General features: G+C 38.5%; 2 protein-coding genes across 4 annotated transcripts in view; one reads left to right on the forward strand and one right to left on the reverse strand.

Annotated features, from left to right (window-relative positions):
- LOC142101932 (uncharacterized) overlaps positions 1 to 21,188 on the reverse strand; it is a 99,649-nt gene that overhangs the window by 49,922 nt on the left and 28,539 nt on the right. Inside the window, exon 3 of one of the 3 annotated variants that reach the window (XR_012679159.1) lies at positions 19,323 to 19,651. The exons of the other annotated variants lie outside the window; for them this stretch is intronic. The gene's annotated coding sequence lies outside the window, so the exon portion shown is untranslated. Of the gene's footprint in view, positions 1 to 19,322; positions 19,652 to 21,188 lie in introns of those variants that run through there. 3 annotated transcript variants of the gene reach the window in all.
- LOC142101936 (peptidoglycan recognition protein 1-like) lies at positions 15,409 to 17,707 on the forward strand. The gene is made up of 4 exons (XM_075186387.1): positions 15,409 to 15,479; positions 16,081 to 16,276; positions 16,940 to 17,058; positions 17,249 to 17,707. The coding sequence occupies exons 1-4, from the start codon at positions 15,431 to 15,433 to the stop codon at positions 17,413 to 17,415; spliced, it is 531 nt and encodes a 176-aa protein (XP_075042488.1). The 5' UTR covers positions 15,409 to 15,430; the 3' UTR covers positions 17,416 to 17,707.

Below are 21,188 nucleotides of genomic sequence, written 5' to 3' on the forward strand. Positions count from 1 at the left end.
TTGTTTCTGTGCTTTAAGAAAACGGAAAAATACAGAATTGCATAACAAGAGACATGTTTTTAGTAAATTTCCATTATTGCACAATTCATGAACAAAACAACAGGTGATTGTATTTCACAATATTGCCGGATATGGCCAAAAAAATAAAGGTCAAGATGACCATCCGAGATGAACATGTCATTTTAATTGTAGAGACTTAGATTGCCAGCAGTAATGTAAGCTGGGAAGGTATGTTTTGAAGTAATAAGGAGTTTCATCTCTATAAATGTATGAGTTAATCAAATATAGAGTGTCAATTGGCATTTGAGACCCTGGGCGTATGTCTGCTTCGTCCAGTATGGCTGTATCTATGTATAATATCATTTTAATAATAAACTATAGGAAAATTATATTTTGGAAACCTGCTCATCTTATTTATTATTTAAAGAGACGGAAAGAGAAAATCGTATACACTCCATAAAGTCTAATATCTCTTTCCAAAACATAGTAGTCATTACTCAGCAGAGTTTACGTTTTTTAAATCCTTCATTAGTGTCTGCTTATGTTAGTTGTGGCTGTGGACCAAAACATATTGCAAACTTCTATTAATTGGGAGTTGGATAATTTCAATCTGGATTGCCTATATGGTCTTTCTCTGTGGCTGGAGGCTTCTGTGAAGAGAAAAAAATCTTTTGCATAGTGATTAACATTTATTCATTAAGGATTAAAGTAACTGTCATTAATTCACATTTCCCAAACAGTGTGTGTTGCTGCATGTAACATGCTTTTCAGTATCAGTACACCATTATCAGGTAACCAGTGAACATTTTTGTACAGTGAACAGCTGCTAATGAGACATTTGTTTACGTGTTTCTCTGCGTAGCTTAACTGTGACACAATGCAATCCATATTTGAAAATATGATTTCCTCAAATGGCCAGTCCCTAATCTCACAAACAGGAAATGTTAAAGTGACATAACCTGGGCGAGTGTTCAAAGCCACTCCTTTCTCATTATCACCTAGCACAGCCCCCTTGAATGACTCTGATGTTTCTTCCTGGTTTTCAAACATTTCATAACAAACAGCTCTCTCAAAAGGCTCCAGGCATTCAGCCATTTTAAAAGCAACACTGCTCCTCTCATAAATCAGAGTACTCTCGTTAGACACCTCGCATTGTGTCTACAAATCACTCAGCATTTTCTCAACAGAATCTCCTATCATCAAATATTAACACATATTTTCAGATTCTGTGATTTCCGTGTGAAAAGTACAAATATATTCATTTAAACACCTCTCGCTCACAGACGGTATTTTATCTCGTAACATTTCTTTATGGGCATAAGAAACCCCCCGGATTTCTAAGCGCCATTTTCACACAGATAAAAAACGCTTGTAATATCTGCATGTAAAAGCTCACTCCCACCTTTTTCTTTGTTCAAATACAGAAACTGCTTCTTGGACCCCAGCCAGCTGGAGGTCAGTGTTTTCTCCTGACACTACCTGTACATTATTTACAGTTTTGTCAGTCCGCTGATTCGGGCAGTGACCGACCAAAGATTTTAAAACTTGTTTTGCATCTCTTCAAAAGCTTACAATTAAGCAATGCAGGCATTACATTTACAAATGTACAACTTTTTCTACTTTGAAACATGTTTCTTGTACAACGGACAAGACAGACAAACAATCAGTGTGATCTAAATCAAATCACACCTCTCCCTTACATGGCGCTGAGACAGAGAACAAACAGCATGATTTTTTTTAACTTATCACGGATCTCCCTCACACGCAGTAAGACGGAGACAAAGACTCACTTATAGAGGAAGAAAAATTAACTGATATCTTCCAGCCTACTGCTATGGAACTACAAGTCCCAACATTAACCTAAAGACTAATCAGCATAATAAAAACAGAGTACTTCTTCAAGAATTATTTCACACTAAAGTCTTTTACACAAATTCTGTACAACTCACACGTATCATTTGGATCAGTCTTTGAACAGTTGATTCATCATTCAGCTTCTGATGCATTTAGCATATCCAAATATTTTGCGACTTTCCAGGGGGTAAATGTTTCAAGCTGAGAGTTTTCCGGCGGGTTTGAGAAACCAATCAGATTCTAGCTTTCATTTATTTAGTGCATTCTACAAAATGAAAGCTAGAATCTGATTGGTTGCTAGAGGCAACATCTCCACTTTTCAAACCCGCTAGAAAACTCTCAGCTTGATACATTGGCACTTAACTTTCCTGTGCCATCTGAAACAATCTCTTGGGGTGTGGTCTCAATACCCCTTTTGTTCTTGTCACATTACCACTTGCAACACCCTTGTTTCTCCATCCACACATATCAATTCCTTCTTTGGCTATCCCCGCTTTCTTGAAAAATTCTGGCAGACCTTCTACTCCACCATTTCCTAAAATCTTTGCGCATCATGTCTATGGGGGAGTTGTCATTTATCTGTTTACTATCTATATTTCCTATATTGACAGTATTCTGTTGAGTATAAATAGAGACTCTTATCTAGTTTATGTGGGTTGTCCTTGTAGTGGACCTTCCATTCTGTGGACTCCTTGTAGTGGGTGTCCATGTAAAATAGCTTCTTTGACAATATCTGGGATGAAGGTCTTTGGAATCCTCTAAACTTTGGGCAGATTACAGAATCTCCTTTCTTTGATACCTTTCTGGGGATGTTGTCTAAAGTGTTCACCCAATGTTCAAAACAGTAACTTTCTAAGTCCCTCTAAGGTTGCTATCTGTGACTGCTATTAAATCAGGACTTAAGAGGGTACTCTCTTTCTGTAAAATCAGCAGGCATTTACACCATTTACACAAAGAATCACTATTACAAAAAATAGGGATTCTATGTCCATCTGCTTTGTTAGTATTTAAATATCGGGGAACTAACTGTCAACAAGTTATTGTTCAGATAAAGACAACCCTCCGGCCTCTGTGCCCGTTTCACGAGTACCAACGAGAAAATGCGAAGGACCCTGACCAGACACAATGGGCGACTTTCTCAACACTTCATCCTACAATAGGCACAAGCACATGCACTCAAAATTCAATTATCTTTCAAAAATCTAATTAACAGTACAATTACAGTAAACAAATTGGTTTAGTACTGTATTATATTAATCAGATAATACTTGAGACTCACAAATTCGCTTGTGCCTCAGACAGACATGGTGACCTAGAATAGGAAGACAAACGAGTAGAAATCTCTACTCACCATGGATTTGTTGGGGTTCAGTGTCCTGGGAAACCTCCATTGTCTGTCTCGTAGCCTGCTGGACAGCGAATCTCGGTCGGACCTCCAAGTTGTCAGATCTAAAATCTGTTCAGAGTTTGCCTATTGGTGTCAAGTATATCTGGAAGCGCTTCAATCAGCTGGAGAGAATAGACACAGACCAAGTTCTGTATGCAAGAAATGTTCCCTGTTTAATATCTCAAAGTTGCAAGATTTTATAGCATTCTGAATATATGTGAATCCTACGTCATACGCATACAATAGTCTATGGGATGCGCTGCTGATTAACTATCTCACATTTTCTTGAAGTTTCTAGCTTTCTCCCCCTTCTCAGGCCAGATGTGCCAATTATTCTTATCTACGTCTTGTTAGATACACCTCAAGGCTGTGGGCTTAAATCTTGCAAAGCTGCATTTCAGCAGAAAATTAATAACCTCTTTTAAACAACTAAAATATCTATGCGAGTTACAAAAATGGCTTTATGAGGCCTTACATAAAATTATTTTTAACAGACTTCTGAGTATCACAGAACTGAGCTGTAACATCAATTCTCTCCTGAAGCGCCGGACACATTAAACAATAAGGACTATCCGGTACAAATTAAAACAACAAGTATTTGGGCATCAAAGCCCATTTTTTGGAGTATATTCTACACTGAATCCAACTTTCTGGTACTTGACTAAAAGTGGACTATGACTTTTTTCTTGGGATGTACTAAACAGATGACCACAGAAAAGGATGATCGGTATGATTGCCTGCAGTTACATTTTCTGCCATTGGTTGGCACTAACTTTTTTATTTTACCAAATGCTTTCAATAGTGAAAAAGCAACTCTATTACACTTTAATAAATTGTAAATTGAAAAGAATTATAAATAATTGTAATAAATTGTATTGTTTTTTCCTCTGGTTTTGTTTCAAAGTGTAAATTACACTTTATTATACATTCCTGTTGATAAAAAAATAACAATAAAATGTAATAATTACAAAGACATTTACATGCATTGATTTATTCTAGCAAAACAGCTCTATCATTTTTGTTTATGTGGAATGAAGGCCTTTTAAGCATAGATTTGTGTACCTGGGACTGTTTTCTATTTGTTTCCAGTGGGGGAAAAGACTGTATCTTTTTTATTTACATGAGATGATCATGCTTTAAGCACAGATATGTCCACTACTAAGTCTCCAAATTTCACAACAACTGGGCAGACTACATCCCGTGGGGGGAGTTCGCCTACAAAAATTCCCACCATTCAGCATCCAAGATGTCTCCCTTGTTTTGGACTACTGGCCTTCATCTTTGAGTTTTACTGTCACCAGGTTGACGAAAATTAGAGGTAATGTGCAAGACACTTTAGCTAGAACCCAAACCAAAACAAAGACAGCCGTACGGATTTCCAATTTAAGGTGGGAGACAGAGTTTGGCTAGCCACCACAAGTCTTCAACAGCCATCCAGAAAATTTGGGCCAAGTAACATTGGACCTTATACCATAGTCATTAAGATGAATCCAGTACCATACAAATTGGACTTAATTCTGTACATGAGAATGCCCTGAGTCTTGAATATTTCATTGATAAAACTTGAATTCCGGTCCAGAACCCTTTATAGGAAACCTACTTCTAAGCCTTCTCTTGTTAATAATGACGTGTATTCTTAATTCCAGATAGAAAATATTCTAGATTCACACCAGACCTTCATACCGAGAGGTTAAGGAAGCTGTTTCATAAGAATAATCCACTTAAGCAATCTTGTTGAGAGTCCAAAGGAGCGGGGGTGGGGAGGCTAATGTTCTTGCTGCTCTATGTTCTGTTTTCCTGCTCTGTTGCCTCAGAAATCTATTCCAGATTTTGCTGAATATCAGAGTAGTTGTGTGCCAGTTGCTGAGCAACCTTATTCACCTAGCTTGCTGAGCTGCTAATAAGGATTCCACACTGCAGCTGATTACCAGCTCTTACTAGACTCAACACTGCTCATTACCTACAAGCTGAGCAATCAACACTCTCTGCTCACATGATTTCTACCCAGCAGCTGACCTGTCACACTCTCTGCTCACATGATTTGTACCCAGCCGCTGATTGGCCAGGACCTACAAAATTACACTCATTGCCATTATTGCCTTACTGGTGTTAGGTTTACCTTAGCTAGTTCCTGTTACTTAATCCTATATAGATTGGTATATCTTCTGCTGCTAGATTCACTGTGCTTGACCTTGGCACTCCATCCACGGAACACACAGACTCCCCAAAAGTAAGCAAATGAGCTCTGTACAACACAGCGTTCCCATCCGCACCACAGCAGGTGCGCTCAATTGTTCAGAATTATTAACAGTGATTCAAACTAACACCACCAAGGACACAAACTATGTATAACTATATAGCAAATGAACTCTATTTAACCCAATATCAAATACCATAATTTAACAATTGACTATTTCAGCGGTCCTCACATTGGGGATCTGATTATCAGAGCTGACTTTCCCTGGATACAATAAATTATACACCTTCAAAAACCAATCTGATTACATCTGGGACTAACTGTTACAGAATTCATTCTTCAATAAGGAAATCATTTGAACTTGTTGTGACATTGACTGAGGATATATCTGAATTGTTGCTTTCCTGCTGTTTAAATCTGTTATATTTATGTACTTATGCTCTAAGCTCAGTGTAGCTATATTGTATGCACCTCAGCTATACATACAAGTGTACCTCTGTGTTCACTGCTACATTATTCATGCTACTATTGTTACCACATTGTGTGTGTCTATCATTTTGAGACTGTTCATAAATAACTTATAAACATAAACAAACAGACGTAAACACATTCCCCCACATTTAGATTTCCACTTGCACCTTAAAAACATACGTCATTTGAGAGAAAGAGGAATGAATGTCTTAAGGAGGAAGCAATAAAAGTATTCTAAATATAACATAATAAAAGGTACTGAAGTATTTATAGTTTAAATGTTTGTGGATTTAAGTCACGTATATATAAACAGGGACAAGAAACTGGATTGCTGAAATCTTATTTTAAGCTTACTACAAACATATCATAAATATATATATATATATCGTGACAAAACTGGGTCCCTCTAGACTGAGGACTTTTTTTCATCACTTGTCTCTCACAGTTGAATGTACTTTTTAATCCTTGGCCCAGTCTAAGTGTATACACCAGAGCATTGGTGTATTATGTGTATTGTTATTTCTTGCTACTAGGCATATTTTGCTCTTGCTATTACCTGCAATATTGTATGCATTGGAAATATAAAGATTGTTGCCATATTGTTTGAAAATAGCAGGACACAAGAAGCCATATTGCATGACAGGATGGAAAGTTGTGTTAGCTAAGGTAATTACCATTTATCTCAAATTCCCATTGTTATGAGGTGTGGCATAGATGTGGGCTGTTAGTATTCAGAACAATGTCTGAGTGACTGTTAAGATAGCTAGCTGGCAGCCCAAGTTAATTATCTAGGTCAACAGGTAATCTAGTAGGTAATTAGATTAGAAGTTCCAGATTTTGTGCAATGTGTTTCCACAGTACTATACTTGCTGAAATAGCATTGTAAGATGTATTAATATGTATCAATATACAATGTGTTCAATGTCATGTTTCACGCCAGCGCAAAGTGTCATTCCCGAATATAACATTGTAACCCTTTGTTGAGTGTATCCAGCCAAATAGTAAATTCAGTCAAGCCATTCCATTGCAATACTCGGACCCCACACCTGTATTACATTATACATGGCTTGGGGTCCTATTATAGCTGCTTTAAAAGCGCCATTTTCACTGTGTTCTGGGGGGAGAGGGCTGCAGAAAACATGGAGAGAGGTGGCTGCAGAAAACAGTGGGAGAGGAACTAGAGAAAATGGGGTAAGAGGTTCAGGTTTGAGCAACAATATATTTTTTTAGTGTTTGCCCACTATTTGGCTTTCCCCTGTTGCTATTAGTATCATTAATTTTACATCTGCAGAATACATTAATACATAAATAAATGTAACACCCTTTCCTAGCACTCTGAAAGGGGGGTTAAAAGTTTTGGAGCCTCCACCCGAATCTTATACACAGTATGGTAGGGTGCGGACTGTAGCTGAATCCACCAGGGGTTGACTCAAGAGGCCTCTTATACCCGACTAACCCTCTGAATAATAATGGACCTCACACTGTGGTTACGAACAATCAACTGAGTGTTTATTCTGGGTGAAGTAAATGGGTAAGGCAGATTTAAAAAGCTGTCCCTTGCTGTTAACATGCAATTCACTAATAACGGGAGTCTCCCTCTCCGCACATCTGCTCACTTTGCTGTGTAATCTCCCTCAGGCTGCGTGACAGCTGATCTTCTGCAGGGATTCGGCTACAAGACTTTCCTCTGCAACGCTACCCCCAGCATCTCTTTTGATAGCTTTGATATCTCTGTTTGCTTGCACACTCTGGGCCTGATTCATTAAGGTAAGTAAACCCCCAAAAAACGAGTAACTTTGCACCCTGGCAAAACCATGTTGCATTGGAGGGAGATATAAATTACAAATATGGGGACAGATTTATACTTGAGGTAGGGCATGTCCTAGATCAACATTAAATTTCTGTGTACAAATAAAGCTATCAAGTATTTGTATGCTACATGAAAAAACAATCAGTACTTAATTTATGTGAAAAATAATAAACTAATTTGCATCTCTTGCATTGTAATATGGTTTTGTCCAAGAGAAAACGTACAAATTTTTTGCCTTCCTTTCCTTAATTAACCAGACCCTCTGTCTTTCCAGCAAACTCTCCACTCAGACCTCTCTCCTTCCCTTGCTGCTGCCACACACATTTCGGGCTCCCAGCACCTCTCACTGCCTTATATCTCCTTCCTTTCTGTTTCTCCTTCCAGCTCTGATTCACTGCAGGGGCTGACCTTTGCTTCATCCCACTTTTCCATGGCAACATGATATCCTGGCTGCGCAAATCTCTAATAAAATATATTTATTAGAGATGTGTGCAGACTCCCATGTTTTGGTTTTGGTTTTAAAACTTCTGTGTTTTGGTTTTGATTCTGGTTTAGCTCCCAAATCCTCTTGTGTTTCGGTTTTGGATCTGGATTTAATTAAAAATTGAGTAGGTAAAATCATGTGATTTTTGAGCTTTTTTCACTCTTACATTACTATATATAGCGTTAACATTCATTTACTCTCATTTACAGTCTATTTTGTAACGATCTCTTCACAACTGTCCATATTTTAAGCTTAAAGACTCTACCCCATGTTGGTTTCATAGCTGCTCCCAAAACCATTGCCACCGATTCCTCCCTATTAATCATAAATCCAGAAACCTTCCCAAACTCTGCAAGCTTATCCAACACAGGTGGCAGCGAAAGATGTGGATCTGAAATAAATAACAAATAAATAACAAAAGATCGTTGGCACAAGCTGCCATTTTTACTTCCTCGGCCCCCAAGGAAATACCATGAAAATCTGGCATCGCAGTCAGAATACGCAGGAGAGGATCCAAGGCCAGAGTAAAAAGCAAAGGCGACAATGGACATCCCTGCCGCGTACCCTGAGTCATGGTTATTGGTTCACTATTAATGTCATTTACAGATAAATTAGTAAATGGGTTGTTGTACATGTTGTAAACTCCTTGTGTTTGCGTGGGTTTCCTCCGGGTGCTCTGGTTTCCTCCCACACTCCAAAAACATACTAGTAGGTTAATTGGCTGCTATCAAAATTGACCCTAGTCTCCCTCTCTCTCTCTGTCTGTGTATGGTAGGGAATTTAGACTGTAAGCTCCAATGGGGCAGGGACTGATGTGAATGAGTTCTCTGTACAGCTCTGCGGAATCAGTGGTGCTATATAAATAGATGATGATGATGATGATGAACTGAGCAAATTCCCCACCAAACTCCCGATATTCAAATATGAGTTGTAAATGCATTCATGAGATTTGATCAAATGCTTTTTATACATATATACTTAGCAAAATATCAGTCATTACTTTGGTTGTATATGTAGATTTAACAATATCTGCAATAGCAGTCTGTACCCCTTGCACGGAATGCCGACCATGAGTGAACCCTAACCGATGACGGGTAATCAAATCAGGAAGATACTTTGTAACCTACCTGCCATTACTTTGGCAAGAATTTTTAAATCTTGGTTTAACAAACTAACGAGACCATAAGAAAATATCTTTTCTGGATTTTTTTTAGACTTAGGAATACAAATTGTATAAGCTTCATTGCAGCGGTGAAAAGGAAGTTAACAGTATGCAATTTACAATACATAGTAGAAAGAAATGGTAATATATTAGAAGATAGAACTTTATTGATATTTGACATTATTGTAATTCCATCATATTTGGTATGTAAATGTGTGAGAGGTTATACCTGGATATATCTGAGAAAAGTTAAGAAAGGTCAAAATTTTTGAATATTTTTGACCAAACCGTAGTTGACACCAGGGGACATCTCCTCGCCCATATTTATATATACACTGCCCCTCTGAATGATGTCCCATTTCAGTTTGCTTAAAAAGCCTGTGTGTGAAGGGGCAAAAGAGGTCAGCTCTTGGGGTTTCAATCTAATTGAAGGACTGTCCATCTCTTCTGCCTGCCCCAGGCATACAGATACGTAAGTTTATTCTCTGTAGTTTCATCCCATTTGTTTTTAAAACTGTTATGCATTTATTATTTGTATGTAAAATTGCTATCTAGTTTTTTTTATATCCCAATGCCCTGTACCTTTATATATTAAATAAAAAATGTAATATGTTTTTGTCCTTGGTACTCTAACAAATCCAGTAGCCTTTATTAAAAATATTGTGTTGACCATGTTAAACTTTGAATGCTGGAGTGTGAATTAATAATACATTTCACTAACAAGCCTTGCGAGTGTCAGCGTGTGCATTTATGTAGCAGAGTTCTAAGGTGTTTACCCTTTGATTACCGGTGTGTGCATTGCTAACCTGTATGTAACAAGGAGTATTGTGTGCCAGAGTGGGGGAGTATATTGGGGTCCTATTGCCCTTATTCAAAAGGTGTTGGCAGAACCTAGGTGTGTATGGGGGTGAGAGCACTTTTTGGGGCGATTTGCAAATCTGTAACCTGGTGAAAGATTGAGCGCAGGAATCACGTGTAACCACCATACAGTAAACACCCAAAGTCATGGACGCTGGGAGTGCGTTCGTGACCAAGTCTGATGGAAAGAAAACAAGAGAAAATTGTAAATACCAAATATTTCTTATAGCTTGTGAATGCTACTTTAAGCTACATTTAATCACCGATTACAGTAATAAAGTCTTTACAACCAAATAAAATCTAAACTGAAATATTCAGCCCTCCCACCGGCCCCAGTCAGAGAAGTATATAACAGGACGCATAAGAGGAAGTTCAGTTGTCAGAGAATTTCAGGAAAGGTGAGTTTGATATATACAGAAATCTGCAGAGCATCACATCTCCGCTCAAGGCTTATAAGCACCTGCAGACTATTGCAGACTTATAAGTCTAGAAAATATTACGTAATATTACATAAGAAATATGATAGCAAATTATGTCAAAAAAGACAACATTAACGTTACTAAGTCAAGATTTCCATTTCAAAGGAATCTGTTAATTTTCATAATTGTATTGCAATTTATTTATCATTTGGAATATACGCACAGATTTTGCAATTGTATTCTTTTATTATATTTTAATTTTTCACTTCCACACATAATTTACCACACATAGGGAATCTCTATACAATTTCCTAGATGCCAGAAAATGTCACAATCATATTTAAATCATTATTCATTTATTCTGTAGTTACCAACATATTATTTCTTAATGAGTTAAAATGACACTATTGCATCTATGTCATTTAGATGATTTATATGTTATGCACAAAAGTTACAGCATAGATTATTAATGCTGAATAATAGAATTTATAGATCCATAATCACCAAGTGTCCATAATTTCCATGGTCAGCCTCTGTTTTATTCTGCATAGACAATTACACAGTACCTCCTCTGTTTCCGTAGTGAGGGTGGAATTCTCAGTATCTCTCTCATGCTGTATGCATTGAAAATTGTACAGTACCAGTTTACATGTCCTGTCTGCAATTCTCAGTTTACATTTGTATTCAGTGTGAGTAAATATTTATTGTAGAGGAAATGATAACATCATTAGAACTGTATTATAATTGTACACAGAGGTTATAGGATGTTTGTGATGTAGAGATCTGAGTCTGTCTGTGCACTATGGGGACAGTCATAGATGAAGCTGAAAATGTTTGCTGGTGCTGAATCCTTATGTTCTGATGAAAGAGAGAATGTGAAGAACAATCTTTCATGTTGATGACATGTTAGAAAACGACTGATACAGGACAGGCGGCAGACAGGGAAACTTATAAAGTGGGTTAGTTAAGCTACAATCACGTTATTATACTAAGTGCCAGCTCAGGTATGTTGGAGGTATATATATTTTTGGAGAGAAAATTATACAATTGCACCCAGAGCCGTAACTTAGAATTCAAGTGCCTGGGGCGAAAAAGACAAATGCCGCCCCCCTAGCCCTTAATTTTAACCAAATGAACCTAAAAAACATATATATATATATATATATATATATATATATAACATTCCTAAACTGCGCCCCCTTCAGCTTTGTGCCCTGGGCGGTCGCCCCCTATCGCACAGCCCTAGTTACGGCCCTGATTGCACCTTTGAATATTTGAGGTGGTTCACAAACCAGAAAAGTGAATGTGTGGCACGTTTCATTCTGTAAATGATACAATTTTACTGCTGTGAGCTCACAAAATGTCCCAAATCCTCTTTTCCATGTTCCTCCACATTGGACGCTGTGTGCTACAATTTGTGTGTCTGAGGGGTAGATTTATCAAACCTTCTAAGGAAAAATGTAAGATTTGCCCATAGCAACCAATCAGATTAGTTTTCTAGGATGTACTATATAAATGATAGCTGGAACCTGATTGGCTGCTGTGGACAACACCTCCACTTTTCCTTTTTAGAAGGTTTGATAAATCTCCCCCTGACACAGATATTACACATATCCTGACAAACTGCTTGTTAGACCCTTCCTTATATATTATATAACTCAGGGCAGTAGGGGGACCTTTATTTCATGTGTGACAATATTTCATTTTTACTTTTTATTTTTGTTGTGTTATGTGACTGTTTGAATGAAAGCATCTAGATCGGCATAAGGTGTCCTGTTAGATGCAGTGGACGAGGTCCATCTACTGCCACCTCCCAGGTGGTCTTACTGCATTACGGCGCTGAATACTGTGCACTATTGTGGATGTACCATCTATCCTTATCTAGCAAAATGTGTTCCTCTTCCAACTAATGACATATTTAACCATATTTAAGCTAGCGGATCTCCAGTTGTGTTGGAGCTAAAATTACATGCTGAGACTTGTAGTTCCACAACAGGTGGAGCAACTAGCTGCCTACCTCTGGTTTAAATAGATGCTAAAAAGAAAAGTCTATAGAAACTGCAAAAAATGAATGTCTGTGACATTCAGGATGTGTGTGTACTTATGTGTATATATGTATATGTCTATAAGTGAGTGTGTGTATGTATGTATGTATGTGTGTGTATTTATGTGTATATATGTATATGTCTATAAGTATGTGTGTATTTATGTGTATATATGTATATGTCTATAAGTGAGTGTGTGTATGTATGTATATGTGTGTATTTATGTGTATATATGTATATGTCTATAGTTATGTGTGTGTGTGTTTATAGTAGAGATGGGCGGGCTCGGTTCCCAGAGAACCGAACCTGCCCGAACTTCAGGTATCCGAGTACCGAGCCGAGTCTCTCCCGCCCATTCGGAATTCAAAACAAGGAAAAGCGTCATTGTGACGTCATCGGACCTCGGTTCTCGCCTCCACAGCGATCCAGCGCCATTTGACAGACGGAGAGAGAAGGGATAGGTCGCAGGATTAGAGCAGTTATTAGAGCAGGAAGAGAGGAGTATAGAGGAGGCATTTTTCGAAGCATTACAAACTGTTTGGGGTGTCATATTCCCTCCTAAAGAAACTATTTTCTGCCTGCAGAAATTGTAATATACCAGCACAATTACTTTCTGAATTTTCACTACAAGTGTTGGGTGTCACATATTCCTCTGTAGTAAAAAGCTATTTTCTGGTGCTGAAATTACTATATACCAGCAGTATATATTTCTGAATTTGCACTACAAGTGTTTGGGGTGTCAGATATTCCCCTCTTTGAAAAAAGCTATTTTCTGGTGTTGAAATTATTATATACCAGCACTCTATTGGGGCTGATTCAAAGCTCACTGATGAACTGGCTTTTTGCTATGAATTTCAATGGCTCTTCTTAGTGCATTGTCTGGCACCCTGGATTGGTGTGTGTCTGATAAAAGCACGCATCCGGGGGGGTTCAGCGCTCATTGCCATGTATTAGCTGTAGAATTACCTCAGTTATTCAAGAAACAGGTGGAGCGATCATTGCAATGTTATCTAGATGTGCTAGGAACTGCCGTGTGTTTGAGTCATTGCTCTGTCGCTTACCATCCAGCCAGGTCGCTGCAGTATTTGGCTAAAAGTGTATGAAAAGCATATTGTGACCTGTGAGATGGTCAAAATTGAATTGAAATGACTGGAAATTAGTGCTAGTGAGGTTAATTAATAATGTAGGTACAAAATAATACCAAAATTATGTTATTTTAGCCCAAAAAATTAAATTTTAAAAAAAATAGCAAAACAAAACCAAAACCAAAACACGCAAGGGCGGTTTTGCCAAAACCAAAATCAAAACACGGGGGTCAGTGAGCATCTCTAGTTTATAGCAACTTGTTTATAGGTTTATTGTCCGGAAAACATATCCAGTAGAAGACGGTAGAGGCTGTAATTTGTATTACTGGCCTTAGTAGGGCTCTGAACATTACATTGTCTGTACATCTGGCACAGAGGGATCTGCAGAGCATCGCACGTCTATTATTCACAGAAATATACTGTACAGGATTATACTTCAAAAATAAAATCATGCAAATAATTGTAACAGTCTTCAGAATACTAGAAACTGCTGTTCATTTGCAGAATATTAAGCCTGTCTGTAAATGTATAACTGATTTGAAAATTAATAGAGCATTGGACATCTAGGTATAAAAATACAAATATAAGTAGGCAGAACATCTTTCAGCAGTCTGCAGATTATCACACATCTAATTTACACTCACCAATCTATAGAACATTCCAATTCTGCATAGCAAGAAACGACAACATGGGTTGGCAATGTGTGGCTGAGAGCAGGGCCTGATTATCCAATAGGCTGACTAGGCTGCAGCCTAAGGCGCAAGGCTTTTGGGGTGGGAGCAAAATTTTTGAAAGTGCAAAATTGTGACAGGGAGAGGTACAAATTGAAATTATTTTAAAATATAAAAAAATAGTTATTCTCCAAAGTAAAAAGAAAGCATGAAAGAAAAATGTAGTTAGGTTTTAATCTTGACGTATCCCCATGGTAAACAATGAAGAGAATGAGTCCTCCGTGTGCGGGCGCTGGAGGATAAGCGGGTAGGAGAGACAAGTATAACGACAGGCGCAGACATGACAGCCCCCTCCCCCTCCACATCCCCACCATCAGTAGCGCTCGCTCATGTCAATGTTCTACTATACAGTTCTGATTTTAATGAAGGACAAAGATTACTGTGACCCTTTCAAAAAGCCAAGTGGATTTGAGATTTTAAAAATACGGAAACATAAACATTGGTGGGGGTTGGGGTGAAGGAAGCTGGATTTAAAATCAAGGACGAGTTAATTTTTATCTACCATGTATTATCCTGACGTGGAAGGTGAGGGGGCTACAAGCATATTAGCCTAGGGCGGCCTGAACCCTTAATCAGGGCCTGGCTGAGAGCCCCGTGTTACCTGAGCTGCACCTACAGGATAACACATTTCTGTTCTCAAAAGCAGGAAATCTCACATTTACTTTTCTTGTTATTGTGCACTGGTTCATCTTATTTTAATCCTTTCTGAGAGAAATTTCATAGGTGCAAAAACACGTGTATTTAACAAATAATGCACATTGTATATGATCCACATAGACAATGACAATGTGTCAGGTTGTTCAGCATCATCCCAGTCACACTTTCTTGTCTATTTATGTACCCGGTACTGGGCCTATATCCGTGTGTAAGGGCTTTTCATGACCATTCTCTTCCTCTCCCAGTAACCTGGCTGTGTGTTCTAGCACCATGATACGTCTGCTTGTGCTTCTGTCAGTCCTCTGCGTCGCAGCAAATGGTAAGTGCAAAACACCTTTATATTATGTCATATAAGTGCACAGTATAAATGTTGTACTACATAACATTATTATTATAGGCTGATCTGCAAAAAACACACATCTACATTGCCCCTGTATTTGCAGCAGTGTGCCCGTTTGTCTCCCAAGCTTATTCCAAGGTGTCTGCCGATGTTCCTTGCAACCCCTTTAGAGGTTTTTTGAAAATCACGTCAGTTTCAAGGATGAAAACGTCTCTGCGCCCTCCTAAATCTGGGATGCCCATCAAAAAATGCACCTTTTCCACTATTTTATCTCATTTATTTAACATCAACCTACAAAATTAAAATCTTGTTGGTTCAAAAGTAGGCGCACCCAGGTGCCTGACCTGCACCCAAGTGCCTAAACGCCCATGATCAGCCCAGCTGCCCTCGTGAGAAGGTGCAAGCTCTTGCACCCTAGTAGACGTGGCCATATTGGCCCATATATCCATGTGTTTCCCCATTGAAATGGTAAATGTGCTCACATGTAGGCATGTGGTGTCACAGAGCAGAAATTGAAACCTTTGCATATTCACAATATAACCTTAATGTCCATATGGTTTTTATCTCTTAATTTTCCCAGGATGTCCAAATATTGTAACCAGGCTGGATTGGAAGGCCAAGGATTATACATGCACAGAGGACCTGACTACTCCTGTAAAGTACGTGATCATCCAGCACACAGAAGGGGCATCCTGTCTCACCAAAACTAAGTGCATCGCAGAAGTGAAAATTATACAGAAAGCTGATGCGATGACTACCTGTGGCATCGGATACAAGTGAGTAACAAAGTCAGGTCACAAATTGCTGAGAATTACATTAAGGAAAGAATAGGAAAAGAAATACAAGTACATCTTTTGCTAAAAAACTAGTGAATCCTGTGACTCCACTGAAACGTGCAGCGAAGAAGTGAGAAATATACGGGACGATCATATTGATAATAGAAGCTTGTGCGACATCGCATACAAGTGAGCAACAAAGTCAGGTCACAAATTGCTGTGAATTACATTAAGGGAAGAATAGGAAAGAAATACAAGTACATCTTTTGCTAAAGAACGAGTAATATGAATAAGTGATGTAGAAGAAGAAATGTTAGTTATATTTAAATTATATTTAAAAAAAATAATAAAGTGAGTGGTAAGCTAGAAGGGGGAAGGTTGACTGCGATACATTTGTTACCTAGGAGACTGCAGGTCAACACTCCAATCTATGAAGCTTTAGGTTTCTGTCCACTGTCCTATATGAATTTGGTTAAGCATAGACATTTCAGCACTTCAGTTATATAATCCAGGCTTTGGTACCCTTAGTACTGTCTTTCCCTTAAACTTTCAGGGATATAAAAGGAATGGAGACAATATATAAAAGAGAAGTACCAAAAGGGAAAGGTGTACAATTGTATTGTAGATTATATAATGATATTCCTCCCAATTTTCTATACACAGCTTCCTAATTGGGGGGGATGGACTGGTTTATGAGGGACGAGGTTGGACAACTCAAGGAAATCACACAAAAGACTACAGCTCCAACTCCATCGGTATCAGCTTCATGGGAAACTTCACCGGTAGGTGGGAGCAGAATATAATAAGTGGTAGACATGGGGGGTAACAATGCACATAGGGGTAATGAGTTGCAATCTTTGTACCTTATCTCCCCTTTTACTACTGTATAAAGCTTTAAACAATCCTTATTATCATGTTCTACATCAAATTATTTTTCGTCATTTATTAACTCTTATTTCTCCATTCCCACAGTTGAGGTCCCCAGCAATCCAGCTATAGATGCAGCTAAAAGTCTCATTGCTTGGGGGATGTACAACCATACCATCAGTAAATGTTATATATTGAATGGGCATTACTCACTCTCTCCAGAAGACAGTCTCTACAGTGAAATCAAGGGCTGGCGAGACTTTCAACCTTGAGATGAATCCTCTGGTTCTCATCATATCTAGACATATTTACTACTGATTTCACTAAATCCAACCAACCAATTTCACTCACGTAGATTTGATAGAGCTTCGACAAAGACAAGAAGATGCTCAGAATCTCGGTCTGTCCTTATGTGCTCAGCGAGAGCCTTTCTAATGAATTTTGATTTAAATGATAATCTGGATAACAATTGGCGTTCAGATATTTGCTTTGTTAGAGATTAAAGAAAATATGCTTTGCATCTATCACCTACCACAGTCTGCTGGGTTCTTTTTTTAAAATGAAATGACCACCCCATCAGCCTCTCTCTGTAGGATAAAAGATGGGCACAGTGAATGATCCTACTGCTCGGGCACCGGAGCAAAATCGTCCGAGATCCGGATGTTCTGCACAATGGTCAATAGTCGGATCACTTCCGGCTTCACTGGGGTCCATAAAGGAGTTTCCATCAACATTTACCCATAATGCCGGATTATAGTCCCATCAGTTTCAATCAGATTATTATCTGGCATTCTTCTCTGTTATCAGGACAATTATCCAATATTGCTGGTGATATCACAGTGTGTGTGACCTGTATGTGCAGCAGCTAATTGTGTTTCAGTGAACTGCAACAAAGTCAAACAATAGTCCTGGCTGTCTGCCAAGTCCTTGTATAGTGAATAGGAGAGAGGGGATGTGAGAGGGCAGATAACTAACTTTTTTTTAACAGAGTTGACACATTTTAGAGTAAATCTCCAACTCACAAGTAGATAGGTAAGAAACATGTTTAGTATATGCTTATTCATCTACCAGAAGGCAGCAGAAAATGTAAACTAATGCATTGCAAATCATCTTATCAGTTGAGAGATGTGAATTAAAAAACACAACAACATTAACAACAACAGGATTTACAACTATATATTTTTAAAATAAATTTCATGTTAATTTTATGTACAGATAATAGAAGGATAACTCTGTATAATCTGATGACACTCCATAGATCATCCCCAGTCTTGCAGAACAGATAAGTGCACCCATCATATATAGAGGGGGGGCAGCTATTTTTGGGTTGAACCAATATTCTCAAATATGCCGTCTATCCAGGAACTAATGATATCACTGAGGTAGGAGACACTTGGTGATAATTAACTTAGTACCTCATGCCTCATGATGTCAACAGTTCCTAATGAATTAATTGGCTGAATAGAGAATAGTGATGTCACACAATAAACATGTTACAGACATCCCATGTCATTAAGCAAACTCGTTATGTGTGTGTGTAACATTAAACCAACCAGTGTGTTCATAAATCCAGTTATACAATCGTACAATATGTGATGGTTACATCTGACTGATACAACTTGAAACTACACAACAAATGCTGTGATACAGGAGCTGTCTCTGTGCTCATGGTCTTACTCTCAGATGCTTCTCTGCTCCCAGGTTCACTTGGTCTGAGTTGCATCAAACTGCAGCTAGAAATGTACTTCAAAATAGGGAAGATAACTGTCCTTGTACCCAGCAGCTCTCAGTGCCAACCCTGAGTCATGGATCAGCTCTCAGTGCCAACCCTGAGTCATGGATCAGCTCTCAGTGCCAACCCTGAGTCATGGATCAGCTCTCAGTGCCAACCCTGAGTCATGGATCAGCTCTCAGTGCCAACCCTGAGTCATGGATCAGCTCTCAGTGCCAACCCTGAGTCATGGAAACTAAAGCCTGTATGATATTCCAGCATTGCTCCATCCCTCAGTGTGGTCAGAGAGCTGCTGGTGTGTACAGACCAGATTATCTCCATAGGAAACAAGGTCCCCTTTTTGAAGACCATTCTATCTGCATTTGATGCCACTTAACGTATCTCAGATCAATGGATCTCAGAGACAGTGACCGGGCTTAAGGATCCTTAATTGAAGGTTGTAAGAAGAAATCTCACTGTGTACAAAACAGAATAAGCAAACTCACGTCCAAGTACGTAGGTAACTGATTTCATGTCTAAGGGAACCGCTGAGAAGAAACATTCAACCCACAAAACATCTCAGCACATTCTTATACTCCAGGTATTTGTGCAAACACCGAAAACATCATCTCATGAAAAGCAAAATCACTAAAATAAATCACATAAAGCAGCTATTTTACCTTAAGATGAGCTGCCACTTGCTGGGATATTACTATTCCTGTTATAGATGTTAAGCTGTCCTTAAACATAACTTGTTCATCTTCTACCCTTCATTCAGACCCACCCAGCGTCCTTTGCTGCAAGTCAACATTTTGCATTTGTTATTGCTGTGAGGACATTAGTTACTTCTGTTTTCTTGCCTGGTCAGCACTGACGTCCTTCCATTCTGCAGAAGGTGGTCTCTGAGAGACTACTTAGGTCAGCAGAGTCAATCATTATGACACTGCTGGCTGGAATACAGGTTGGCTGCACATGTACAGCAAGATAACTATCTCCATGTCAGGTGGGGGGTGCAGGTGGGACTGATGATACTAAAATAAAGTTTTTTAGGCATAAAATGAAAAATACAACAAAAAAACTAGTAAAGTAAGCAGATGTTATAGCTGCTAAAAGTATAAAAGCAGATCAAGTTTATTATTATAACAACAATGTTCCTTTTATAAAGGGCAGATTACCTGCTCTCCATCCCAGTGAGCTGGGTTAGTGTATATATAGACCACTTAAACAAATGGCAACTTATGCTACATATGTAGCTATTTAATAATTACTGTGGTAAAGTTCCCCCATGTAATTATAGAGATTACTATTCTGGTCTCATCTTTGCTAAAGTATCATTATCATCAATCACATTTGGCAGCGCATAGACCCTATTCTAACTCGAGTCTGATATTTATATAAGGAATCAAGAATTGATTATAGGAGTAATTATTATTGCAGTAACGAGGCAGACGCCGACGCGCGTTTTGCCAATTAGCTTTTTCAAGGCAACCAGAAACAAGGCTTAGAGTATTTATAGTAATAAAAGACGCCCACTCATGAACCGTGTCCCTATCTGATAGGAGGAGAAAAATGTCATGCTCCTTCATATGATTGACAACGTTCTCTGCCTATTGATTCAATGAGGTCACATTCAACCCGCAACTTAGGGCATCCCATTGGTCGATTATGTCCAAGCTGCTCAAAATATAAACAAGGAAGTAAACATAACATACCCACGGAGCAAACGATCTTGTATCACATTATAAACCATAGATGCCCGATCTAAATTTATGCCACCCAAACCTAATGATGAAGTTAGGATACAAACACAGATATCTACAGCATATGAAAGGTAAATAATACCAAACAATACAATATGTATGCACCATATATATATATATATATATATATATATATATATATGACACCAAAAAAGTCTTTAAGCTAGAAAGCGCTTATTAACACCAAGTGCAAATATTAAACAGAAGTATACTTAAATTTTTCCAATAGGCAGCTCCCCAGTCATTCAACACCTGTCTGCAAGTGTCAAGCCTAATAAATGAGATACAAAAAGACAGGGGGCGCCAAACATAGTGTATTAAAAGTTATATATGACACTCTCCACAGATATTTAGTGCTCGTACCGAATAATCAGTAAATCTGAGCCAAAATTAGCAGTCACTCTGATGGTACCGGATAAGATAGAAATCCTCTCAGCGAGCCCTTTATTCAGATGGTACATCCAGTCTGCAGAATAAAAAATGATAAAAAGACGCTTATCTGTCCTCTAGCACATGCGCAGATGAATGGAGTGGAGTACCAGCCGGCACCGTCCCATACACATCCCACAATGGT

The sequence above is a fragment of the Mixophyes fleayi genome, chromosome 9, assembly GCF_038048845.1.
Source record: "Mixophyes fleayi isolate aMixFle1 chromosome 9, aMixFle1.hap1, whole genome shotgun sequence".
Classification (NCBI taxonomy): Eukaryota; Metazoa; Chordata; class Amphibia; order Anura; family Limnodynastidae; genus Mixophyes; species Mixophyes fleayi.